The sequence below is a fragment of the Rhinoderma darwinii genome, chromosome 9, assembly GCF_050947455.1.
Source record: "Rhinoderma darwinii isolate aRhiDar2 chromosome 9, aRhiDar2.hap1, whole genome shotgun sequence".
NCBI classification, from domain to species: Eukaryota; Metazoa; Chordata; class Amphibia; order Anura; family Rhinodermatidae; genus Rhinoderma; species Rhinoderma darwinii.
This window is the reverse complement of record NC_134695.1, coordinates 76,884,635-76,911,537: the sequence shown is the minus strand read 5'-3', so window position 1 is coordinate 76,911,537 and position 26,903 is coordinate 76,884,635. Positions and strand designations below refer to the sequence as shown.

Sequence of the window (26,903 nt, the reverse complement as noted above, 5' to 3'; positions counted from 1 at the left end):
GGAGCAGTGGAGATAAGAGACATGTGATGTGTGATGTGTACTACAGGGAGGAGGAGAGGAGGGAGCAGTGGAGATAAGAGACATGTGATGTGTGATGTCCTGTACTACAGGGAGGAGGAGAGGAGGGAGCAGTGGAGATAAGAGACATGTGATGTCCTGTACTGCAGGGAGGAGGAGAGGAGGGAGCAGTGGAGATAAGAGACATGTGATGTGTGATGTGTACTACAGGGAGGAGGAGAGGAGGGAGCAGTGGAGATAAGAGACATGTGATGTGTGATGTCCTGTACTGCAGGGGGGGGGGGGAGAGCAGGGAGCAGTGGAGATAAGAGACATGTGATGTCCTGCACTGCAGGGAGGAGGAGAGGAGGGAGCAGTGGAGATAAGAGATGTGTGATGTCCTGTACTGCAGGGAGGAGGAGAGCAGGGAGCAGTGGAGACATGTGATGTGTGATGTCCTGTACTGCAGGGAGGAGGAGAGCAGGGAGCAGAGGAGATAAGAGACATGTGATGTGTGATGTCCTGTACTGCAGGGAGGAGGAGAGCAGGGAGCAGAGGAGATAAGGGACATGTGATGTGTGATGTCCTGTACTGCAGGGAGGAGGAGAGCAGGGAGCAGTGGAGATAAGAGACATGTGATGTCCTGCACTGCAGGGAGGAGGAGAGGAGGGAGCAGTGGAGATAAGAGACATGTGATGTGTGATGTCCTGTACTGCAGGGAGGAGGAGAGGGGAGATAACCATGTATTCAGTGTATGGAACATCACGCAAACAGCAGGATTATGGATGATGTGACTGTGAGACTGACCTGCAGAGACACTTCGGCTACAGACATCATGTTAGTGAGTGACTAATGTTACTGCAGTTACACCGTCTGCACACAAATTGTAAAGATCGGAAAATCCCTTTAATGCAAATCTAATTGGAAGTCCCTGTTCACACAGAGTTTTTTGACGACAAGTTTTTTGGCGCGGAAACCGCTTTGCAAAACTCGTCTTTAAACCGCCTGAAAATGCCTCCCATTGATTTCAATGGCAGTTGGACGAGTTTTTTTACCACGAGTAAAAAAAACGCGTTGCGGTAAAAAGAAGCGTCATGACCCATCTTGAGGCGGTTTCCGCCTCTAAAACCCCATTTCAATCAGTCAGAAAGAGGAAAAAAACACCTCAACGAGTTTTTGTCAAACCACTGTGCAAAAAACGTCTGGAGCAGTTTTTGCAGGAGGAATTTTCCTTCTGCAAAAAAACTCTGTGTGAACACAGCCTAATAAAGCATTTCCTTGTCCTGCTCCAGCGTTGTCCGCCGGGAGAGTCACAGCGGGGCTATAGGGAAGGTCGGGCAGTGCTTGTGCATTTTGCATAGTTGCCCAATCAAAAATAAAGTTCCTGCCGTTTTGCCAATCAGGCAGCCACGTCTCCAGCCAATCAGAGTGCTGCCGCTGTATTTGAATGCTGGGAGTTTGGGCTTCAGTGGCAGGTCATCGTCTTTCTATCCGGGTTCTGTATTTTCTGACCTCGTCTCTTGTACGTTACTATTGGTTACTGCACCTTGGACTGTCCGTTCACCTTCCATCTTAGCACTTGTCGTCCTCCTGATATTTTGATGCTTCCGTCTCGTCCTCGTTTTGTTGTTCTCTGGACTTATTCTGCGTAACGACGACTTTTTGCCTCCTTTGCTCTTCGTTCTCTTTAACTGCCCGTTGGCGACTACTCTGGGATCTCCGACCAGTGACGTTCACATCCAGGTATCGTCAGACCTGTTACACGGGGCGATTATCGGACAGACAATTCACAGAACGCAATTTGCTGATAATTGTCGGTGTAAACGGGGGAATGATCAGCAGATGAGGAAACGCCGGATCATCCGCCGGTCGTATCGTTTTAAAAAAAGTAAAATATTCTGGTTGTCGGCGGCGCTGCCGACATAATGATAATGTACGGGGACGAGGGACCGGAGTAACGAGCGCTGCTCCCCATCCCTAGCCCCGTGTGACAGAGGGGCGCACATTGAGCTGCTCCGCGGTGTAGCCAGGACATCGGATGCCGTTGTCTTTCTTTAGTTGTAGTGACATCAGTAACCACAATTCATTGTTTCCATAGAGCAGTGCATTATGGGAGCTCAGATGATCGTTACATAATTAGAGCATATGACTGTCTGCAGGGTGTAGATAAAGCACGTGGGCAACCAACGGAATTGTGAATGTGACTGCTCTATAGACCTTGCTGTAATTGAATGCAGCTCTGGATGTGACTAGAGTATAAGACATGCTGTCACTGAATGCAGCTCTGGATGTGACTAGAGTATAAGACATGCTGTCACTGAATGCAGCTCTGGATGTGACTAGAGTATAAGACATGATGTGATGTATTGTAGGTAACTACGCAGTCTCTCGTATTATACGACCGTTCTCCTGATTGACCGCCTCGGAGCTTGTGCGGGGGTAATCTGGGCGTTTCTCCCCTGGCAGCGCCGCGCTCGGTTGGCAGCAGCTCCGGACACTCTTAATATGAGATTTCTGCCTAAATTAAAACAAATTTAATAAGCAAAAATGAAGAATTTCTCATAATGTTGCGCGTTCTGTAAATACAGGTGTCCTGATTCGCGTCTCACGGCAGCAGCCAATAGGAAGGGAGGACTTTCCAGAGTGGAACTTTATTTGGCTTTGGCAGGAATTATGGGATATTTTCTTTTATTGGTTACAATTCCGTCGCTGTATCTAAACAGAACGACTTTAACGAGCAGCCGTGCGGTTATTGCGCTTATTCCCCGCGGCCGTACTGAAGGGATATTCATCTAATAGGACGTTTCAATCAAATCAGTGGATCCGGCAGCCGGGGGAGGGGCGCTGCCCGATTATCCGGAATTCTGGATTACTGGGGGACCGTGCTGGAGAATACGGGAGATTTACATCAGAGGAGTCTCATCGCTGCTCCGTCTTCTGGGCTCGTGACATCCCAAATGGCCAATTTCTGGATTATCAGATTCCGGACTATCGGAATCCGCCTGTGTTTCCAGCATGACTGGGATCCGGCTCCTTCTCTGCTCATCTCTGAAGGTTTGGGATTTGCCGCCGTCTCACGGGAGCCTCTGAAGTTCCTTTCCTCTTGTTAGTTGTCACTTAGAAGCGGCCGCTCTGTAGTAACTATGGAAACAATGGCGCGGTACCTTGAGTGCTTCTTCTCTGTTAGCAGCCTCTTTTGTGCGCTGCGCAGTTGTTGGAGTGTGAGAAGTGCGCTCTTAATCCTCATCGTTCCCGTCCTCGCCGGTCTTTATGGAGACGCATTTAACGATGAAGGACACTAAGCACCTCATAACGCGGCGCCGTCCGCAGCCTCCATCAGCGCGGCCGCCACACAATGAGTCGCACGCCAAGCTGTTTGCCGTTTCCACAATTATATCCCCATAATTGACCGTATGCATGTATAATAAGGCGTGAGACGCCGCGTGATGCGGGCAATGTGATCATCGCACAAGGCGCCAGTTAACCCCCTGCGAGTCCCATCCGTGGCCATTTGTTCCTTAATGCTCCATTATAAGGTCTAATGTCTGCACGATGGCGCTCGGAACGTTACCGCACATTGTGCTAATGCCCACAACCATCGCTTTATCGCAGGGTCATTATCAAGATGGCTGCCGGCGTGGTCGGGAGACGCGGCCGTTCCATGAATTCCAGTAGAGATGAGTTTTTGTGACGGTTCAGCGGCGTCGGTGATTAACGGTGTTGTAGGAATTGCGCCAGCCCCGCCCCCTTTAAATAAAATAAACAAGTATCACAATTTAGATAAAAAATGATAAAACTTAATACATAAGAAATCTTTAAAAATATCACTTTGACTTACCGATTGCCGTTTATTATTTTTCCCAGGTTTGCGCCATTTTGTGTTAAGTCTCCGCCATTCCCGAGATATAATGAGTGCACGGTCTGCAGAGGTCAGCTGACGCTATTGCTTACCAGTGGCAGCCATCTTTGCAGCGCCCCCTGCAGGCTACAGTGAAGCGCTGCCTTTTATGATCATGTGTGAGGACTTGGGGCTCTCCATGATCACAGCGGGGGACGTTTACTAAGCAAAATCCGCCAATAATGTGGTCTACAGGCCGTGCGCCAAATTTATTATGTGTTTTATGCCCCGTTCACATCACGTTTCTGCCCTACGTTTAGTGTCTAGGCTGCGAATGCTCCCGATCTATGCGCTAAACCCGTCCATGAGGCTCTGCTGGCCCAACTGAGCCCCAAAAATAGTGTCCACGATGCTATTCCGTATAACGGGGTCCCGTAAAAAGCGTATAGCGTGCAGTACACGTAGCCTGTGGGTGACCAGTATCGCTGAGCGGCGTCTTCCACAGCCCACGTGTAACCTCCACATCAGCAGCTTATCCTGGCGTACGCACTAAACGTAGGCAAAACAGCGTCATGTGAACGAGCCAAGATGCGCCAAATTGATCAAATCGTGTGGCAATTTGGCGCAGTTTCTCGGTCTCCTCCAGTTTTATCGGTCTAATCACGCGTCTCCCCAGCGAACAACGTTTTACTTAACGTTTGTTTTGTGTTAGAAGCCACCGGGATACAGGGAAATATACGATGGAGGACGCCGGCGCCATTGTACTGTGCTGCTGCTGGATACAGGTGGAGGAGACTTTGTTACATTGTGCAGCGGCATAACTAGGCACTTTTGCCTTTCAGGAGTCTGAGAAAGCTGAGTGACCACCCTTGTAGGAGCCATAACTGTCACCCAGCTTTCCCAGACTCCTGACTTGTTGGTCACATTTTGTCGTGGAGAGAACTAATGTCCTCGTCCTTATGAGCCAATCAAATGATAATAATATCCGGAGCGACCAAGTTCCTCGTGACCGGAATGACGGACGTGCCATGTAAACGTAGTGATGTCATAGGCGGCCGCACACGTCTCTAACTAACGCTCCGCGGGACGCGCTTTACATGAATGTGGCGGAGTCTGGTGAAGTTTATTGGATTTTGCTCAGGAAACGATTCTAGTGAAATATTATTTTTCGGTGTTTGTACAGGTGGAATAAACCGCGCTGAATTCAGCGTTTAACGACGTTCAGAGCGTAATTTGCTGGATGTGCCGGCGGCCGCTCTGCAGACGATTTCATTATCACAGGAGATGGAAACCTCCCGTATAATGAGTGCGACCCCGGAAACATTGTCACATTCATAACTACATTGTATCCACAAGACTCGCTGTACGGGGGAGGGGACCCGATATCAGGACGCTGAGAGGTGGAGCGCACTGCTGTACGGGGGAGGGGACCCGATATCAGGACGCTGAGAGGTGGAGCGCACTGCTGTACGGGGGAGGGGACCCGATATCAGGACGCTGAGAGGTGGAGCGCACTGCTGTACGGGGGAGGGGACTCGATATCAGGACGCTAAGAGGTGGAGCGCACCGCTGTGCGGGGGAGAGGACCCGATATCAGGACGCTGAGAGGTGGAGCGCACCGCTGTACGGGGGAGGGGACCCGACATCAGGACGCTGAGAGGTGGAGCGCACTGCTGTACGGGGGAGGGGACCCGATATCAGGACGCTGAGAGGTGGAGCGCACTGCTGTGCGGGGGAGGGGACCCGATATCAGGACGCTGAGAGGTGGAGCGCACTGCTGTGCGGGGGAGGGGACCCGATATCAGGATGCTGAGAGGTGGAGCGCACTGCTGTACGGGGGAGGGGACCCGATATCAGGACGCTGAGAGGTGGAGCGCACTGCTGTACGGGGGAGGGGACCCGATATCAGGATGCTGAGAGGTGGAGCGCACTGCTGTACGGGGGAGGGGACCCGATATCAGGATGCTGAGAGGTGGAGCGCACTGCTGTACGGGGGAGGGGACCCGATATCAGAACGCTAAGAGGTGGAGCGCACCGCTGTGCGGGGGAGGGGACCCGATATCAGGACGCTGAGAGGTGGAGCGCACTGCTGTACGGGGGAGGGGACCCGACATCAGGACGCTGAGAGGTGGAGCGCACTGCTGTACGGGGGAGGGGACCCGATATCAGGACGCTGAGAGGTGGAGCGCACTGCTGTGCGGGGGAGGGGACCAGATATCAGGACGCTGAGATCTGGAGCGCACCGCTGTGCGGGGGAGGGGACCCGATATCAGGACGCTGAGAGGTGGAGCGCACTGCTGTGCGGGGGAGGGGACCCGATATCAGGATGCTGAGAGGTGGAGCGCACTGCTGTACGGGGGAGGGGATCCGATATCAGGACGCTGAAAGGTGGAGCGCACTGCTGTACGGGGGAGGGGACCCGATATCAGGACGCTAAGAGGTGGAGCGCACCGCTGTGCGGGGGAGGGGACCCGATATGAGGACGATGAGAGGTGGAGCGCACCGCTGTGCGGGGGAGGGGACCCGATATCAGGACGCTGAGAGGTGGAGCGCACCGCTGTGCGGGGGAGGGGACCCGATATCAGGACGCTGAGAGGTGGAGCGCACCGCTGTGCGGGGGAGGGGACCCGATATCAGGACGCTGAGAGGTGGAGCGCACTGCTGTGTGGGGGAGGGGACCCGATATCAGGACGCTGAGAGGTGGAGCGCACTGCTGTGCGGGGGAGGGGACCCGATATCAGGACGCTGAGAGGTGGAGCGCACTGCTGTACGGGGGAGGGGACCCGATATCAGGACGCTGAGAGGTGGAGCGCACTGCTGTGCGGGGGAGGGGACCAGATATCAGGACGCTGAGAGGTGGAGCACACCGCTGTGCGGGTGAGGGGACCCGATATCAGGACGCTGAGAGGTGGAGCGCACTGCTGTACGGGGGAGGGGACCCGATATCAGGACGCTGAGAGGTGGAGCGCACCGCTGTGTGGGGGAGGGGACCCGACATCAGGACGCTGAGAGGTGGAGCGCACTGCTGTGCGGGGGAGGGGACCCGATATCAGGACGCTGAGAGGTGGAGCGCACCGCTGTGTGGGGGAGGGGACCCGATATCAGGACGCTGAGAGGTGGAGCGCACTGCTGTACGGGGGAGGGGACCCGATATCAGGACGCTGAGAGGTGGAGCGCACTGCTGTGCGGGGGAGGGGACCCGATATCAGGATGCTGAGAGGTGGAGCGCACTGCTGTGCAGGGGAGGGGACCCGATATCAGGACGCTGAGAGGTGGAGCGCACTGCTGTACGGGCGAGGGGACCCGATATCAGGACGCTGAGAGGTGGAGCGCACCGCTGTGCGAGGGAGGGGACCAGATATCAGGACGCTGAGAGGTGGAGCGCACTGCTGTGCGGGGACCTTATATCAGGACGCTGAGAGGTGGAGCGCACCGCTGTGCGGGGGAGGGGACCCGATATCAGGATGCTGAGAGGTGGAGCGCACTGCTGTGCGGGGGAGGGGACCCTATATCAGGACGCGAGAGGTGGAGCGCACTGCTGTGCGGGGGAGGGGACCCGATATCAGGACGCTGAGAGGTGGAGCGCACTGCTGTACGGGGGAGGGGACCCGATATCCGGACGCTGAGAGGTGGAGCGCACCGCTGTGCGGGGGAGGGGACCAGATATCAGGACGCTGAGAGGTGGAGCGCACTGCTGTACGGGGGAGGGGACCCGATATCAGGACGCTGAGAGGTGGAGCGCACTGCTGTGCAGGGGAGGGGACCCGATATCAGGACGCTGAGAGGTGGAGCGCACTGCTGTGCGGGGGAGGGGACCCTATATCAGGACGCGAGAGGTGGAGCGCACTGCTGTGCGGGGGAGGGGACCCGATATCAGGACGCTGAGAGGTGGAGCGCACTGCTGTACGGGGGAGGGGACCCGATATCAGGACGCTGAGAGGTGGAGCGCACTGCTGTGCGGGGGAGGGGACCCGATATCAGGATGCTGAGAGGTGGAGCGCACTGCTGTGCGGGGGAGGGGACCCGATATCAGGACGCTGAGAGGTGGAGCGCACTGCTGTGCGGGGGAGGGGACCCGATATCAGGACGCTGAGAGGTGGAGCGCACTGTTGTGCGGGGGAGGGGACCCGATATCAGGACGCTGAGAGGTGGAGCGCACTGCTGTACGGGGGAGGGGATCCGATATCAGGACGCTGAGAGGTGGAGCGCACTGCTGTGCGGGGGAGGGGACCAGATATCAGGACGCTGAGAGGTGGAGCGCACTGTTGTGCGGGGGAGGGGACCCGATATCAGGACGCTGAGAGGTGGAGCGCACTGCTGTACGGGGGAGGGGATCCGATATCAGGACGCTGAGAGGTGGAGCGCACTGCTGTGCGGGGGAGGGGACCAGATATCAGGACGCTGAGAGGTGGAGCGCACCGCTGTGTGGGGGAGGGGACCCGATATCAGGACGCTGAGAGGTGGAGTGCACTGTTGTGCGGGGGAGGGGACCCGATATCAGGACGCTGAGAGGTGGAGCGCACTGTTGTGCGGGGGAAGCTTCAGACCGCAGTGTTAAACGCACCAAATCGCAGTAAAAATGCATTCGGTTTTTTATGCGGTTTCACAACATCTGAATGAGCCCTAAAAAGAAAACCAGGATGTGATCCGGGCAGTTGTTGCTTCCCCTCCCTCTGCTCCTCCTGTCAGCTTCTACAGAGAGGAGCACTCAGCAGGGGGCGACACTGAGTACAGGAGAAGCTTCTTCCAGGTGAAGGGAACATGAAGTCTGCTCTTCTACCTAAAAATGGGGTTTTACTTGTATTTTTACCGAGGATTTGTTGCATTGCATCAGTGTAGACTCATGTCCTAATTTGCTACAGTGTGTCAGCACAGGTGAAATGTATCAATCTGGAGTCCAAGTTTAGCTCACAGGATTGTCTAGACTGGATACAATTGTAACAATCCCTCAGCTGTTAGGAGCAGGACTAGATCGGGATGTATTTTCAGCCTCTGGTTGTGAACGATCTCATTCATTCACAGAAATCAGAGATCTTGAAACAATCTATTCCTGGCGCAGAAAAGTCAAATTTTTTCAACTATTTAGCAGCATTCTCTTTTTTTCGCGGCACTGACGCCACTTTTTAAACAAATTGGGCGGGGCATAGTGGGAGGGGCCACCTGAGAGCCAACAGATTGACTATAATTTTCCGCCATAGATTTGCATCCATTATAAGAGGCTCCCAGGTGGAGTGGACGTGTCTCTGGCGCACGGATAGACAGACCCGGCGCCTCGTCCTCCCGCGCCTCGTCCTCCCGCGCCTCGTCCTCCACGCCTCGTCCTCCCGCGCCTCGTCCTCCCGCGCCTCGTCCTCCCGCTCCTCGTCCTCCCGCGCCTCGTCCTCCAGCGCCTCGTCCTCCCGCGCCTCGTCCTCCCGCGCCTCGTCCTCCCGCGCCTCGTCCTCCAGCGCCTCGTCCTCCAGCGCCTCGTCCTCCAGCGCCTCGTCCTCCAGCGCCTCGTCCTCCCGCGCCTCGTCCTCCCGCGCCTCGTCCTCCAGCGCCTCGTCCTCCAGCGCCTCGTCCTCCCGCGCCTCGTCCTCCAGCGCCTCGTCCTCCCGCGCCTCGTCCTCCAGCGCCTCGTCCTCCAGCGCCTCGTCCTCCCGCGCCTCGTCCTCCCGCGCCTCGTCCTCCCGCGCCTCGTCCTCCAGCGCCTCGTCCTCCAGCGCCTCGTCCTCCAGCGCCTCGTCCTCCCGCGCCTCGTCCTCCCGCGCCTCGTCCTCCAGCGCCTCGTCCTCCCGCGCCTCGTCCTCCCGCGCCTCGTCCTCCCGCGCCTCGTCCTCCAGCGCCTCGTCCTCCAGCGCCTCGTCCTCCCGCGCCTCGTCCTCCCGCGCCTCGTCCTCCCGCGCCTCGTCCTCCAGCGCCTCGTCCTCCAGCGCCTCGTCCTCCCGCGCCTCGTCCTCCAGCGCCTCGTCCTCCAGCGCCTCGTCCTCCCGCGCCTCGTCCTCCCGCGCCTCGTCCTCCAGCGCCTCGTCCTCCAGCGCCTCGTCCTCCAGCGCCTCGTCCTCCCGCGCCTCGTCCTCCAGCGCCTCGTCCTCCCGCGCCTCGTCCTCCCGCGCCTCGTCCTCCAGCGCCTCGTCCTCCCGCGCCTCGTCCTTTTAGAACTTTTTCTTACTCTTGAATAATCTTTATTATTAACATAAAGCTGGACATTCGCTTGGATACGTAGAAACTGCAGTGATGGCGGCGGCGGCGCGTTCCGTGTCTCACTGCATAAGAAGCGTCATGACCCATCTTGAGGCGGTTTCTGCCTCCAAAACCCCATTTCAATCAGTCAGAAAGAGGAAAAAACACCTCCACGAGTGTTTGGACGAGTTTTTGTCAAACCACTGTGCAAAAAACGTCTGGAGCAGTTTTTGCAGGAGGAATTTTCCTCCTGCAAAAAACTCTGTGTGAACACAGCCTTAGGCTGACGCTCCTGATCCCACTATACACAAGTGATCGGTGGGGCCCCTCGGGCCGCAGAACAGGGTCCTCTGGACATTGGTTGCTGAATACAAGTGAAGCATTTATAGAGCTGAGAAGGCGGCCGCGCGGACAATACATACGTGACGGGCGGACAAAGACAGGACAGATTTCTGGTGTTAGAAAGTCATTCAGAAGTTCAGGACGCGGCTTCAGCTGCTCGGGCAGAATGGCCGCTTTGTGCTTGTTTTCCACTGAAGCCTTTATCTTGTGATGCGTTTGGAGTAGAAAGAGTTGAAACTTCCATTTGGATGCTAAAGCCCGAGCTCCGGACATCACAGGCCGATCTTTCATCTCCCCGGACCTTCCGCTCAATTGTCTCGTCCCTTCAGTTGTCTCCTCGGTTCTTTCTCTTTGCTGCCGTCTTTTTTTTTTGTGACATTTGAAATATTTTTATAAAAGAGAAAAACAAAAAAACAGTAAATGGTAAATGATGATCCCAGCGTGTGAAGTGTGAACATCTGAGGGTATGTGATGTGCTCTGCGAGGCGCGATGTCTGGGAGAATGGCGCAACCTGGGCCTCCGAGCGCGGACAGCAGTGGCGTCATTTCACCTCCAGCTCAGAATCTATGCGTCAATAATAAGAGACGAAGATCAACAAAATGCCCGATCCATGCGTCATATATGGGGGAAGGGACCCTCATATTCAGGGGTTTAACCTTCACTACATGTTATTCAACACACTGACCGGGAGCCAAGTGACAACGATGCAATTATCACTCTCCAGATATAAGATATATTATACAGCAATGACATCACCGCTCTCCAGATATAAGTTATATTATACAGCAGTGACATCACCGCTCTCCAGATATCAGTTATATTATACAGCAGTGACATCACCGCTCTCCAGATATCAGTTATATTATACAGCAGTGACATCACCGCTCCCCAGATATATTATATTATACAGCAGTGACATCACTGCTCTCCAGATATCAGTTATATTATACAGCAGTGACATCACCGCCCTCCAGATATCAGTTATATTATACAGCAGTGACATCACCGCTCTCCAGATATCAGTTATATTATACAGCAGTGACATCACCGCTCTCCAGATATCAGTTATATTATACAGCAGTGACATCACCGCTCTCCAGATATAAGATATATTATACAGCAGTGACATCACCGCTCTCCAGATATCAGTAATATTATACAGCAGTGACATCACCACTCTCCAGATATCAGTTATATTATACAGCAGTGACATCACCGCTCTCCAGATATAAGATATATTATACAGCAGTGACATCACCGCTCTCCAGATATCAGTTATATTATACAGCAGTGACATCACCGCTCTCCAGATATCAGTTATATTATACAGCAGTGACATCACCGCTCTCCAGATATAAGACATATTATACAGCAGTGACGTCACCGCTCTCCAGATATAAGATATATTATACAGCAGTGACATCACCGCTCTCCAGATATCAGTTATATTATACAGCAGTGACATCACCGCTCTCCAGATATCAGTTATATTATACAGCAGTGACATCACCGCTCTCCAGATATAAGACATATTATACAGCAGTGACATCACCGCTCTCTAGATATCAGATATATTATACAGCAGTGACATCACCGCTCTCCAGATATCAGTAATATTATACAGCAGTGACATCACCGCCCGCCAGATATAAGATATATTATACAGCAGTGACATCACAGCTCTCCAGAAATCAGTTATATTATACAGCAGTGACATCACCGCTCTCCAGATATAAGATATATTATACAGCAGTGACATCACCGCTCTCCAGATATCAGTAATATTATACAGCAGTGACATCACCACTCTCCGGATATCAGTTATATTATACAGCAGTGACATCACCGCTCTCCGGATACCAGTTATATTATACAGCAGTGACATCACCGCCCGCTAGATATAAGATATATTATACAGCAGTGACATCACCGCTCTCCAGATATCCGTTATATTATACAGCAGTGACATCACCGCCCGCCAGATATAAGATATATTATACAGCAGTGACATCACCGCTCTCCATATATGAGATATATTATACAGCAGTGACATCACCGCTCTCCAGATATCAGTAGTATTATACAGCAGTGACATCACCGCCCGCCAGATATAAGATATATTATACAGCAGTGACATCACCGCTCTCCAGATATCAGTTATATTATACAGCAGTGACATCACCGCTCTCCAGATATCAGTTATATTTTACAGCAGTGACATCACCGCTCTCCAGATATCAGTTATATTATACAGCAGTGACATCACCGCTCTCCAGATATCAGTAATGTTATACAGCAGTGACATCACCGCTCTCCAGATATAAGTTATATTATACAGCAGTGACATCACCTCTCTCCAGATATCAGTTATATTATACAGCAGTGACATCACCGCTCTCCAGATATCTGTAATATTATACAGCAGTGACATCACCGCTCTCCAGATATCAGTAATATTATACAGCAGTGACATCACCGCTCTCCAGATATCAGTAATATTATACAGCAGTGACATCACCGCTCTCCAGATATCTGTAATATTATACAGCAGTGACATCACCGCTCTCCAGATATCAGTAATATTATACAGCAGTGACATCACCGCTCTCCAGATATATTATACAGCAGTGACATCACCGCCCTCCAGATATCAGTTATATTATACAGCAGTGACATCACCGCCCGCCAGATATAAGATATATTATACAGCAGTGACATCACCGCTCTCCAGATATCCGTTATATTATACAGCAGTGACATCACCGCCCGCCAGATATAAGATATATTATACAGCAGTGACATCACCGCTCTCCATATATGAGATATATTATACAGCAGTGACATCACCGCTCTCCATATATGAGATATATTATACAGCAGTGACATCACCGCTCTCCAGATATGAGTAATATTATACAGCAGTGACATCACCGCCCGCCAGATATAAGATATATTATACAGCAGTGACATAACCGCTCTCCAGATATCAGTTATATTATACAGCAGTGACATCACCGCTCTCCAGATATCAGTTATATTTTACAGCAGTGACATCACCGCTCTCCAGATATCAGTTATATTATACAGCAGTGACATCACCGCTCTCCAGATATATTATACAGCAGTGACATCACCGCTCTCCAGATATAAGTTATATTATACAGCAGTGACATCACCGCTCTCCAGATATCAGATATATTATACAGCAGTGACATCACCGCTCTCCAGATATCAGTAATATTATACAGCAGTGACATCACCGCTCTCCAGATATCAGTTATATTATACAGCAGTGACATCACCACTCTCCAGATATAAGTTATATTATACAGCAGTGACATCACCGCTCTCCAGATATCAGTAATATTATACAGCAGTGACATCACCGCTCTCCAGATATACGTTATATTATACAGCAGTGACATCACCGCTCTCCAGATATATTATACAGCAGTGACATCACCGCCCTCCAGATATCAGTAGTATTATACAGCAGTGACATCACCGCTCTCCAGATATAAGATATATTATACAGTAGTGACATCACTGCCCTCCAGATATCAGTAATATTATACAGCAGTGACATCACCGCTCTCCAGATATCAGTTATATTATACAGCAGTGACATCACCGCTCTCCAGATATCAGTAATATTATACAGCAGTGACATCACCGCTCTCCAGATATCAGTAATATTATACAGCAGTGACATCACCGCTCTCCAGATATAAGATATATTATACAGCAGTGACATCACCGCTCTCCAGATATCAGTAATATTATACAGCAGTGACATCACCACTCTCCGGATATCAGTTATATTATACAGCAGTGACATCACCGCTCTCCGGATACCAGTTATATTATACAGCAGTGACATCACCGCCCGCCAGATATAAGATATATTATACAGCAGTGACATCACCGCTCTCCAGATATCCGTTATATTATACAGCAGTGACATCACCGCCCGCCAGATATAAGATATATTATACAGCAGTGACATCACCGCTCTCCATATATGAGATATATTATACAGCAGTGACATCACCGCTCTCCAGATATCAGTAGTATTATACAGCAGTGACATCACCGCCCGCCAGATATAAGATATATTATACAGCAGTGACATCACCGCTCTCCAGATATCAGTTATATTATACAGCAGTGACATCACCGCCCGCCAGATATAAGATATATTATACAGCAGTGACATCACCGCTCTCCAGATATCAGTTATATTATACAGCAGTGACATCACCGCTCTCCAGATATCAGTTATATGTTACAGCAATGACATCAGCGCTCTCCAGATATCAGTTATATTATACAGCAGTGACATCACCGCTCTCCAGATATCAGTAATGTTATACAGCAGTGACATCACCGCTCTCCAGATATAAGTTATATTATACAGCAGTGACATCACCGCTCTCCAGATATCAGTAATATTATACAGCAGTGACATCACCGCTCTCCAGATATCAGTAATATTATACAGCAGTGACATCACCGCTCTCCAGATATATTATACAGCAGTGACATCACCGCCCTCCAGATATCAGTAATATTATACAGCAGTGACATCACCGCTCTCCAGATATAAGATATATTATACAGCAGTGACATCACCGCTCTCCAGATATCAGTTATATTATACAGCAGTGACATCACCGCCCGCCAGATATAAGATATATTATACAGCAGTGACATCACCGCTCTCCATATATGAGATATATTATACAGCAGTGACATCACCGCTCTCCATATATAAGATATATTATACAGCAGTGACATAACCGCTCTCCAGATATCAGTTATATTATACAGCAGTGACATCACCGCTCTCCAGATATCAGTTATATTTTACAGCAGTGACATCACCGCTCTCCAGATATCAGTTATATTATACAGCAGTGACATCACCGCTCTCCAGATATCAGTTATATTATACAGCAGTGACATCACCGCTCTCCAGATATATTATATTATACAGCAGTGACATCACCGCTCTCCAGATATAAGTTATATTATACAGCAGTGACATCACCGCTCTCCAGATATCAGATATATTATACAGCAGTGACATCACCGCTCTCCAGATATCAGTAATATTATACAGCAGTGACATCACCGCTCTCCAGATATCAGTTATATTATACAGCAGTGACATCACCGCTCTCCAGATATAAGTTATATTATACAGCAGTGACATCACCGCTCTCCAGATATCAGTAATATTATACAGCAGTGACATCACCGCTCTGCATATATAAGTTATATTATACAGCAGTGACATCACCGCTCTCCAGATATATTATACAGCAGTGACATCACCGCCCTCCAGATATCAGTAATATTATACAGCAGTGACATCACCGCTCTCCAGATATAAGATATATTATACAGTAGTGACATCACTGCCCTCCAGATATCAGTTATATTATACAGCAGTGACATCACCGCTCTCCAGATATAAGTTATATTATACAGCAGTGACATCACCGCTCTCCAGATATCAGTAATATTATACAGCAGTGACATCACCGCTCTCCAGATATAAGTTATATTATACAGCAGTGACATCACCGCTCTCCAGATATATTATACAGCAGTGACATCACCGCCCTCCAGATATCAGTAATATTATACAGCAGTGACATCACCGCTCTCCAGATATAAGATATATTATACAGTAGTGACATCACTGCCCTCCAGATATCAGTTATATTATACAGCAGTGACATCACCGCTCTCCAGATATCAGTAATATTATACAGCAGTAACATCACCGCTCTACAGATATAAGATATATTATACAGCAGTGACATCACCGCACTCCAGATATCAGTTATATTATACAGCAGTAACATCACCGCTCTCCAGATATAAGATATATTATACAGCAGTGACATCACCGCTCTCCAGATATCAGTTATATTATACAGCAATGACATCACCGCTCTCCAGATATATTATATTATACAGCAGTGACATCACAGCTCTCCAGATATCAGTTACATTATACAGCAGTGACATCACCGCTCTCCAGATATAAGTTATATTATACAGCAGTGACATCACCGCTCTCCAGATATCAGTTATATTATACAGCAGTGACATCACCGCTCTCCAGATATAAGTTATATTACACAGCAGTGACATCACCACTCTCCAGATATAAGATATATTATACAGCAGTGACATCACCGCTCTCCAGATATCAGTTATATTATACAGCAGTGACATCACCGCTCTCCAGATATCCGTTATATTATACAGCAGTGACATCACCGCTCTCCAGATATAAGTTATATTATACAGCAGTGACATCACTGCTCTCCAGATATCAGTTATATTATACAGCAGTGACATCAGTTATATTATACAGCAGTGACATCACCACTCTCCAGATATCAGTTATATTATACAGCAGTGACATCACCACTCTCCAGATATCAGTTATATTATACAGCAGTGACATCACCGCTCTCCAGATATCAGTTATATTATACAGCAGTGACATCACCGCTCTCCAGATATCAGTTATATTATACAGCAGTGACATCACCGCTCTCCAGATATCAGTTATATTATACAGCAGTGACATCACCGCTCTCCAGATATCAGTTATATTATACAGCAGTGACATCACCGCTCTCCAGATATAAGTTATATTATACAGCAGTGACATCACCGCTCTCCAGATATAAGATATATTATACAGCAGTGACATCACCGCTCTCCAGATATCAGTTATATTATACAGCAGTGACATCACCGCTCTCCAGATATAAGTTATATTATACAGCAGTGACATCACCGCTCTCCAGATATAAGTTATATTATACAGCAGTGACATCACCGCTCTCCAGATATAAGTTATATTATACAGCAGTGACATCACCGCTCTCCAGATATCAGTTATATTATACAGCAGTGACATCACCGCCCGCCAGATATAAGCTATATTATACAGCAGTGACATCACCGCTCCCCAGATATATTATATTATACAGCAGTGACATCACCGTTTCCCAGATATATTATATTATACAGCAGTGACATCACCGCTCTCCAGATATCAGTTATATTATACAGCAGTGACATCACCGCTCTCCAGATATATTATATTATACAGCAGTGACATCCCCGCTCTCCAGATATCAGTTATATTATACAGCAGTGACATCACCGCTCTCCAGATATAAGTTATATTATACAGCAGTGACATCACCGCTCTCCAGATGTCAGTTATATTATACAGCAGTGACATCACCGCTCTCCAGATATCAGATATATATATATACAGCCGTGACATCACCTCTCTCCAGATATCAGTTATATTATACAGCAGTGACATCCCCGCTCTCCAGATATCAGTTATATTATACAGTAGTGACATCACCGCTCTCCAGATATATTATATTATACAGCAGTGACATCCCCGCTCTCCAGATATCAGTTATATTATACAGCAGTGACATCACCGCTCTCCAGATATAAGTTATATTATACAGCAGTGACATCACCGCTCTCCAGATATCAGTTATATTATACAGCAGTGACATCACCGCTCTCCAGATATAAGTTATATTACACAGCAGTGACATCACCACTCTCCAGATATAAGATATATTATACAGCAGTGACATCACCGCTCTCCAGATATCAGTTATATTATACAGCAGTGACATCACCGCTCTCCAGATATCCGTTATATTATACAGCAGTGACATCACCGCTCTCCAGATATAAGTTATATTATACAGCAGTGACATCACTGCTCTCCAGATATCAGTTATATTATACAGCAGTGACATCAGTTATATTATACAGCAGTGACATCACCACTCTCCAGATATCAGTTATATTATACAGCAGTGACATCACCACTCTCCAGATATCAGTTATATTATACAGCAGTGACATCACCGCTCTCCAGATATCAGTTATATTATACAGCAGTGACATCACCGCTCTCCAGATATCAGTTATATTATACAGCAGTGACATCACCGCTCTCCAGATATCAGTTATATTATACAGCAGTGACATCACCGCTCTCCAGATATCAGTTATATTATACAGCAGTGACATCACCGCTCTCCAGATATAAGTTATATTATACAGCAGTGACATCACCGCTCTCCAGATATAAGATATATTATACAGCAGTGACATCACCGCTCTCCAGATATCAGTTATATTATACAGCAGTGACATCACCGCTCTCCAGATATAAGTTATATTATACAGCAGTGACATCACCGCTCTCCAGATATAAGTTATATTATACAGCAGTGACATCACCGCTCTCCAGATATAAGTTATATTATACAGCAGTGACATCACCGCTCTCCAGATATCAGTTATATTATACAGCAGTGACATCACCGCTCTCCAGATATAAGTTATATTATACAGCAGTGACATCACCGCTCTCCAGATATAAGTTATATTATACAGCAGTGACATCACCGCTCTCCAGATATCAGTTATATTATACAGCTATCATATTACTGCTTATTAATAGTAACTCATATGATCTTGTGGTTCTCAGGATTTTTGTTCTGTTATTTTTACACTTTATATTCTACATCTTACATTTATGACAAAGCTTTTCTGGTTTTGTATCTTTCGTCCAGGAACCCCGGAAAGCCTAGCAGAAAAAGAGCGACAACTCTCCACCATGATAACGCAGCTGATCAGCCTACGAGAGCAGCTTCTGGCCGCACATGATGAGCAGAAAAAACTGGCTGCTTCCCAAATAGAAAAGCAGCGACAGCAAATGGACCTAGCGCGACAGCAGCAAGAACAGGTGAGTGACCCTGGTGGGAAAAATGCGTCTAGTATCTTAGGAATTTTCCTTTACCCCAAATTATCCCATATGGGGTTTAACGCCTGGGTGACATGTCCACATTGAAGTGCCCCATACACAGTGTAATACAGGAGTCACATGTCCTCCCTGTACTGCCCCGTACACAGTGTAATGCAGGAATCACATGTCCTCCCTGTACTGCCCCGTACACAGTGTAATGCAGGAGTCACATGTCCTCCCTGTGCTGCCCCGTACACAGTGTAATGCAGGAGTCACATGTCCACCCTGTACTGCCCCGTACACAGTGTAATGCAGGAGTCACATGTCCTCCCTGTACTGCCCCGTACACAGTGTAATACAGGAGTCACATGTCCACCCTGTACTGCCCCGTACACAGTGTAATGCAGGAGTCACATGTCCTCCCTGTACTGCCCCGTACACAGTGTAATGCAGGAGTCACATGTCCTCCCTGTACTGCCCCGTACACAGTGTAATGCAGGAGTCACATGTCCTCCCTGTACTGCCCCGTACACAGTGTAATGCAGGAGTCACATGTCCACCCTGTACTGCCCCGTACACAGAGTAATACAGGAGTTACATGTCCTACCTGTACTGCCCCGTACACAGTGTAATGCAGGAGTCACATGTCCTCCCTGTACTGCCCCGTACACAGTGTAATGCAGGAGTTACGTGTCCTCCCTGTATTGCCCCGTACACAGTGTAATGCAGGAGCCACATGTCCTCCCTGTACTGCCCCGTACACAGTGTAATGCAGGAGTCATATGTCCTCCCTATACTGCCCCGTACACAGTGTAATGCAGGAGTCATATGTCCTCCCTGTACTGCCCCGTACACAGTGTAATGCAGGAGTCATATGTCCTCCCTGTACTGCCCCGTACACAGTGTAATGCAGGAGTCATATGTCCTCCCTGTACTGCCCCGTACACAGTGTAATGCAGGAGTCATATGTCCTCCCTGTACTGCCCCGTACACAATGTAATGCAGGAGTCACGTGTCCTCCCTGTACTGCCCCATACACAGTGTAATGCAGGAGTCACATGTCCTCCCTGTACTGCCCCGTACACAGTGTAATGCAGGAGTCATATGTCCTCCCTATACTGCCCCGTACACAATGTAATGCAGGAGTCACGTGTCCTCCCTGTACTGCCCTGTACACAGTGTAATGCAGGAGTCACATGTCCTCCCTGTACTGCCCCGTGCACAGTGTAATGCAGGATTCACATGTTCTCCCTGTACTGCCCCGTACACAGTGTAATGCAGGAGTCACGTGTCCTCCCTGTACTGCCCTGTACACAGTGTAATGCAGGAGTCACATGTCCTCCCTGTACTGCCCCGTACACAGAGTAATACAGGAGTTACATGTCCTACCTGTACTGCCCCGTACACAGTGTAATGCAGGAGTCATATGTCCTCCCTGTACTGCCCCGTGCACAGTGTAATGCAGGAGTCACATGTTCCCCCTGTACTGCCCCGTACACAGTGTAATGCAGGAGTCACGTGTCCTCCCTGTACTGCCCTGTACACAGTGTAATGCAGGAGTCACATGTCCTCCCTGTACTGCCCCGTGCACAGTGTAATGCAGGAGTCACATGTTCTCCCTGTACTGCCCCGTACACAGTGTAATGCAGGAGTCACATGTCTCTCTGTGAAGGGTGACTCTGCATTATACACAAACCCCTCTCCAGCCACAACAGAATGGGTTAAATCACAAATGAGGGCGCCACTCTGCCGCCATCTCCTCCTGTCAATCATTCCATTATTTCTGTTAGTGGTTTTTTTTCACTTTCTTTTCATCTTTCCAAACCTCCAAGAGAAGAAGATCAGTAAACTTTAAACAATCTCTTATGGGAAACAAAATATATAGAGATAATATTTAATTCCTGCGCTGCGGCACTGACGAGCGTCCCGCAGTACCGTCATTTGTAACAACAATGCCAGCAAACAGCGGACCCCTGAGCATTACATCAGACAGACCTCAAATTAATGTGCATTTTTTAAGAATCTGACATTATTACCAGAATTATCTTTTAATTTAAAAAGTATTTTAGCGCAGGGCACGCTCCGCTGCTTCTAATGAGATACGACTTTTATGGGGCCTCAGGATGTGTCCACGTGGAGGACGACGGCGGCTGATCCCCAAATGAAGGAATTGACATAGAGGGAGTTGTGGAGTCAGGATGTCGTCCTGCCATCCAGAGACGATACAGTAATTAACTATTGACACTTGTGAATAAGCCAGCACAAATTAATCTTGACACATTTGCAGACGAGTGATATCTTACAGCGAACACTTAGTAATTATATTTCAAAATGAAAATTAAATGACACTTAAAACTAGGTTGTTATGCTCAATGAAGCGATCATGTAGCCCATCCAGCAGCAAATAATAAGCAGGAGATGAACACATGGGGCTATGAAGGCGGCAGCCACCACTGCGGTCACAGGCATGTGCTGGACAGCCGGCGGGCAGCGCTCAGGCCTCTCCTTATGTCCTCGACGTGTCCGCATTATTATCGCTTGCTGTTCTGAAAAGTGATCGATAGACCCGTCGTGAGAGATGTAGTAATAGTGGCGAACAGTCGGAGCGCTGACACAGTGTAGCGTGTAGTATGCCCCTCGCACCGGCTTAAAACAACGCTAATGTGTCACATAGACGACCGCTGGAGCCGCGCACACTGCTCCGTCACATTCACACATGGATGCTGGAGCTTCACAAATATAGTGTTTATACATCTGCCCCATTGTCCTGAAACACATCAATGTCTGCAACCCTATAGCCTGGAGCTTATAATAGTGCTGGAGCGTTATATGGAGATGATATCCGTCACATAGAGATATGCAACATAAAGTAGTGATCATGGGGGAGGGGAGGTGGCTACCATTCCTGTCACTCATCTCATTGATGAACACTACAGTCAGCCTCTTCCCTGCCTGACATGTCTGATAACAGAGAACAATAGATTGTATGTACTGTGTCAGACAGTTCTCTGTGGGTCTAAGCTTTGTGTGATGCAGCAGTGGCGACTGTGTTATGTATTAAACATCCTGCATGATATTCTGGGAGGGGGACAACCTGACGCCAGGTACGATGATGACCGGTCACAATATTGTAGCTTCTCAGCCGCCATGCTTAGATCAAGAGAAGGCGGCCGGAGCTGAATTGGCGCAGTGTATATATATATTTACACACAGTGGCCACTTTATTAGAGACACTGGCCCTTCCACGATTGGCGCTTCCCGGTGTGGATATTCGACACGAGAACCCAATTCAGTATCAAATCCAGTGAGTTTTCCATGGATCAGTCTCAGTGTGACTCCACATTAGAATGGAAGAATCGGAGCGTCTGGGAAGGAGGCCTGGTCATCAGCGCTAGGCCAGCCGGGGCTAGGATTTCACAACCTCGCGGCGCACAGTCACGAAAACCGCAGCCAAATGCAACGCTGGAGCTCCAACTAACAGGTCAACGCAAACCAAGACAAGGCAGGGCAGCACATGCAAAAGGGACTATTTCTTCACCCGTGCCACGTGCCAGCTCCTCAGAGCCTTTCTCAAGCATGAAACGTGGCATGGGTGAAGAAATAGTCCCCTTTGGATGTGCTGCCCTGCTTTGTCTTGCTTTGCGTTGTGGGGGACGGCTGCATCCAGTCCTGTTGGGCTTTGCACTCCTATATGTGTTCTTCTGCTGCTGTGAACTTTTGTCTTATATTCGGACGCACAACTCGTCGTTCCTCAGCATGAGTGGACCATAACAGCGGACGGCCAGCTCCAGCGCCATTACTGTCTGAGCGATACAGGAAGACGAGACTCCAGTGGGCAAAAGAGCCAAAAATGACGTCACGGAGCAGAGCGGACACATCAGCCGGTCAGATGAATCCAGATCTCTGTGGCACCATGCGGATGGGAGGGTCAGAATTTGCAGCATGAATGGATGAATCCGTCAGGTGTGAACAGTTCCGGCTGGTGCAGTAATGGTGGGGGATGATTTCTTGGCACCCCCGGGCTCCTCTGATACCGGTGGATGGACGGTTGAACAGTAGGAGTTACCCGAGCATTGTGATCGACCATGATCATCCTCCATGGCAGGTGTTTACCTGATGGCAGAAGACACTTTACTGCGAGAGGTGATCCTGCCCACATGGCCAATATTCCTGCAGAACGATGATGCCACCTGGCGGAACCTATGGCACGCCAAATTTCTGAAGGCCAATGGAGCTCCAACCCGCCACTAGATGGGGTCCCTAATAAAGGGGTCATTTAGTAAAGGTGCATATTGTGAGGGATGAGCCCCTGTGTCCTGTCCCTCCTCTTTAGATGTGGGCGATGTCTGCGCTCTGATTGTGCTTTTCCAGTCTGCGCCGTCTCTTGCTCGCACGGAGACGCTCGCTTCTAAGCGTTGGCATTTTGTAAGCGTTTAATGCAGATTTGGCTCATTTCCAGCTGCCAATCATAAGTTCTGCTGAGTGAAATCTAGAAACGCTGCTGATCTTTGTTACAACCTCCTCAGGCAATCGCTACATTATTCATTGTGTAATTGATGTCACATCTGGTGTGTGATAATCCAGCGTTACTGCACCGCCTGCCTGACAGACGGCCCAGACCCAGGAGCGCCGCGGCAGCTCAGGGGTTAAACAGATCCCAGGGAGGTTTAGCGTCAGGTGGGGAGACAGGACACGGTCAGATTGGGCAGTACACGCAGTCCGGATATATCTGTTTATAGATCCAATTCCTCCCTGGAAAAGTCCCGCTGCAGGGAAATCATTGCTTGTCCGATCTCTTCACCCCCTAGACAGATCTTCCAGGGGCAGGTTCTTTGTTGAGGGGAAGGCTACACCGGGTGGTGACCGATACCACGCTCCCATGCGGTAAAGGATGGCCGCACATCTAATGGCTGCCACACCTTGTGATCTTACCCTAATTGCCCCTGTGTCACATGGGGCAATACGGTGGCTCAGTGGTTAGCACTATTCTCTTGTAGCATGAAGGCTCAGTGGTCATTATTGTTCTCTTGCAGCATGGTGGCTCAGTGGTCAGCACTGTTATTTTGCAGCACACTGGCTCAGTGGTCAGTACTGTTCTCTTGCAGTATGGTGGCTCAGTGGTCAGTACTGTTCTCTTGTAGCACACTGGCTCAGTGGTCAGTACTGTTCTTTTGCAGCACACTGGCTCAGTGGTCAGTACTGTTCTCTTGCAGCATGGTGGCTCAGTGGTCAGTACTGTTCTTTTGCAGCACACTGGCTCAGTGGTCAGTACTGTTCTCTTGCAGTATGGTGGCTCAGTGGTCAGTACTGTTCTCTTGTAGCACACTGGCTCAGTGGTCAGTACTGTTCTTTTACAGCACACTGGCTCAGTGGTCAGTACTGTTCTCTTGCAGTATGGTGGCTCAGTGGTCAGTACTGTTCTCTTGCAGTACACTGGCTCAGTGGTCAGTACTGTTCTCTTGCAGCATGGTGGCTCTGTGGTCAGTACTGTTCTCTTGCAGTATGGTGGCTCAGTGGTCAGTACTGTTCTTTTGCAGCACACTGGCTCAGTGGTCAGTACTGTTCTCTTGCAGCATGCTGGCTCAGTGGTCAGTACTGTTCTCTTGCAATATGGTGGCTCAGTGGTCAGTACTGTTCTCTTGCAATATGGTGGCTCAGTTCTCAGCACTGTTCTCATGCAGTATGGTGGCTCAGTTCTCAGCACTGTTCTCATGCAGTATGGTGGCTCAGTGGTCAGTACTGTTCTCATGCAGTATGGTGTCTCAGTGGTCAGTACTGTTCTCATGCAGTATGGTGGCTCAGTGGTCAGTAATGTTCTCTTGCAGTATGGTGGCTCAGTGGTCAGTACTGTTCTCTTGTAGTATGGTGGCTCAGTGGTCAGTACTGTTCTCATGCAGTATGGTGTCTCAGTGGTCAGTACTGTTCTCATGCAGTATGGTGGCTCAGTGGTCAGTACTATTCTCTTGCAGTATGGTAGCTCAGTGGTCAGCACTGTTCTCATGCAGTATGGGGGCTCAGTGGTCAGCACTGTTCTCTTGCAGTATGATGGCTCAGTGGTCAGTACTGTTCTCTTGCAGCATGGTGGCTCAGTGGTCAGTACTGTTCTCATGCAGTATGGTGGCTCAGTGGTCAGTACTGTTCTCTTGCAGTATGGTGGCTCAGTGGACAGCACTGTTCTCATGCAGTATGGTGGCTCAGTGGTCAGTACTGTTCCCTTGCAGTATGGTGGCTCAGTGGTCAGAACTGTTCTCTTGCAGCATGGTGGCTCAGTGGTCAGTACTGTTCTCTTGCAGCATGGTGGCTCAGTGGTCAGCACTGTTCTCTTGCAGCATGGTGGCTCAGTAGTCAGTACTGTTCTCTTGCAGCATGGTGGCTCAGTGGTCAGCACTGTTCTTTTGCAGCAAGGTGGCTCAGTGGTCAGGACTGTTCTCTTGCAGCATGGTGGCTCAGTGGTCAGTACTGTTCTCTTGCAGCATGGTGGCTCAGTGGTCAGCACTGTTCTCTTGCAGCATGGTGGCTCAGTAGTCAGTACTGTTATTTTGCAGCACACTGGCTCAGTGGTCAGTACTGTTCTCTTGCAGTATGGTGGCTCAGTGGTCAGTACTGTTCTCTTGTAGCACACTGGCTCAGTGGTCAGTACTGTTCTTTTGCAGCACACTGGCTCAGTGGTCAGTACTGTTCTCTTGCAGCATGGTGGCTCAGTGGTCAGTACTGTTCTTTTGCAGCACACTGGCTCAGTGGTCAGTACTGTTCTCTTGCAGTATGGTGGCTCAGTGGTCAGTACTGTTCTCTTGTAGCACACTGGCTCAGTGGTCAGTACTGTTCTTTTACAGCACACTGGCTCAGTGGTCAGTACTGTTCTCTTGCAGTATGGTGGCTCAGTGGTCAGTACTGTTCTCTTGCAGTACACTGGCTCAGTGGTCAGTACTGTTCTCTTGCAGTATGGTGGCTCAGTGGTCAGTACTGTTCTTTTGCAGCACACTGGCTCAGTGGTCAGTACTGTTCTCTTGCAGCATGCTGGCTCAGTGGTCAGTACTGTTCTCTTGCAATATGGTGGCTCAGTGGTCAGTACTGTTCTCTTGCAATATGGTGGCTCAGTTCTCAGCACTGTTCTCATGCAGTATGGTGGCTCAGTTCTAAGCACTGTTCTCATGCAGTATGGTGGCTCAGTGGTCAGTACTGTTCTCATGCAGTATGGTGTCTCAGTGGTCAGTACTGTTCTCATGCAGTATGGTGGCTCAGTGGTCAGTAATGTTCTCTTGCAGTATGGTGGCTCAGTGGTCAGTACTGTTCTCTTGTAGTATGGTGGCTCAGTGGTCAGTACTGTTCTCATGCAGTATGGTGTCTCAGTGGTCAGTACTGTTCTCATGCAGTATGGTGGCTCAGTGGTCAGTACTATTCTCTTGCAGTATGGTAGCTCAGTGGTCAGCACTGTTCTCATGCAGTATGGGGGCTCAGTGGTCAGCACTGTTCTCTTGCAGTATGATGGCTCAGTGGTCAGTACTGTTCTCTTGCAGCATGGTGGCTCAGTGGTCAGTACTGTTCTCATGCAGTATGGTGGCTCAGTGGTCAGTACTGTTCTCTTGCAGTATGGTGGCTCAGTGGACAGCACTGTTCTCATGCAGTATGGTGGCTCAGTGGTCAGTACTGTTCCCTTGCAGTATGGTGGCTCAGTGGTCAGAACTGTTCTCTTGCAGCATGGTGGCTCAGTGGTCAGTACTGTTCTCTTGCAGCATGGTGGC

General features: G+C 49.4%; 1 protein-coding gene across 7 annotated transcripts in view; it reads left to right on the top strand.

Moving 5' to 3' along the window:
• The window catches only part of SOX6 (SRY-box transcription factor 6), a 481,651-nt gene that overhangs the window by 308,797 nt on the left and 145,951 nt on the right, over positions 1-26,903 (top strand). For all 7 annotated transcript variants that reach the window (XM_075838210.1, XM_075838209.1, XM_075838211.1 and 4 more), the window contains exon 7: positions 18,989-19,161. In XM_075838210.1, coding sequence (XP_075694325.1) covers positions 18,989-19,161 — 173 coding nt within the window. The remainder of the gene's footprint in view (positions 1-18,988; positions 19,162-26,903) is intronic.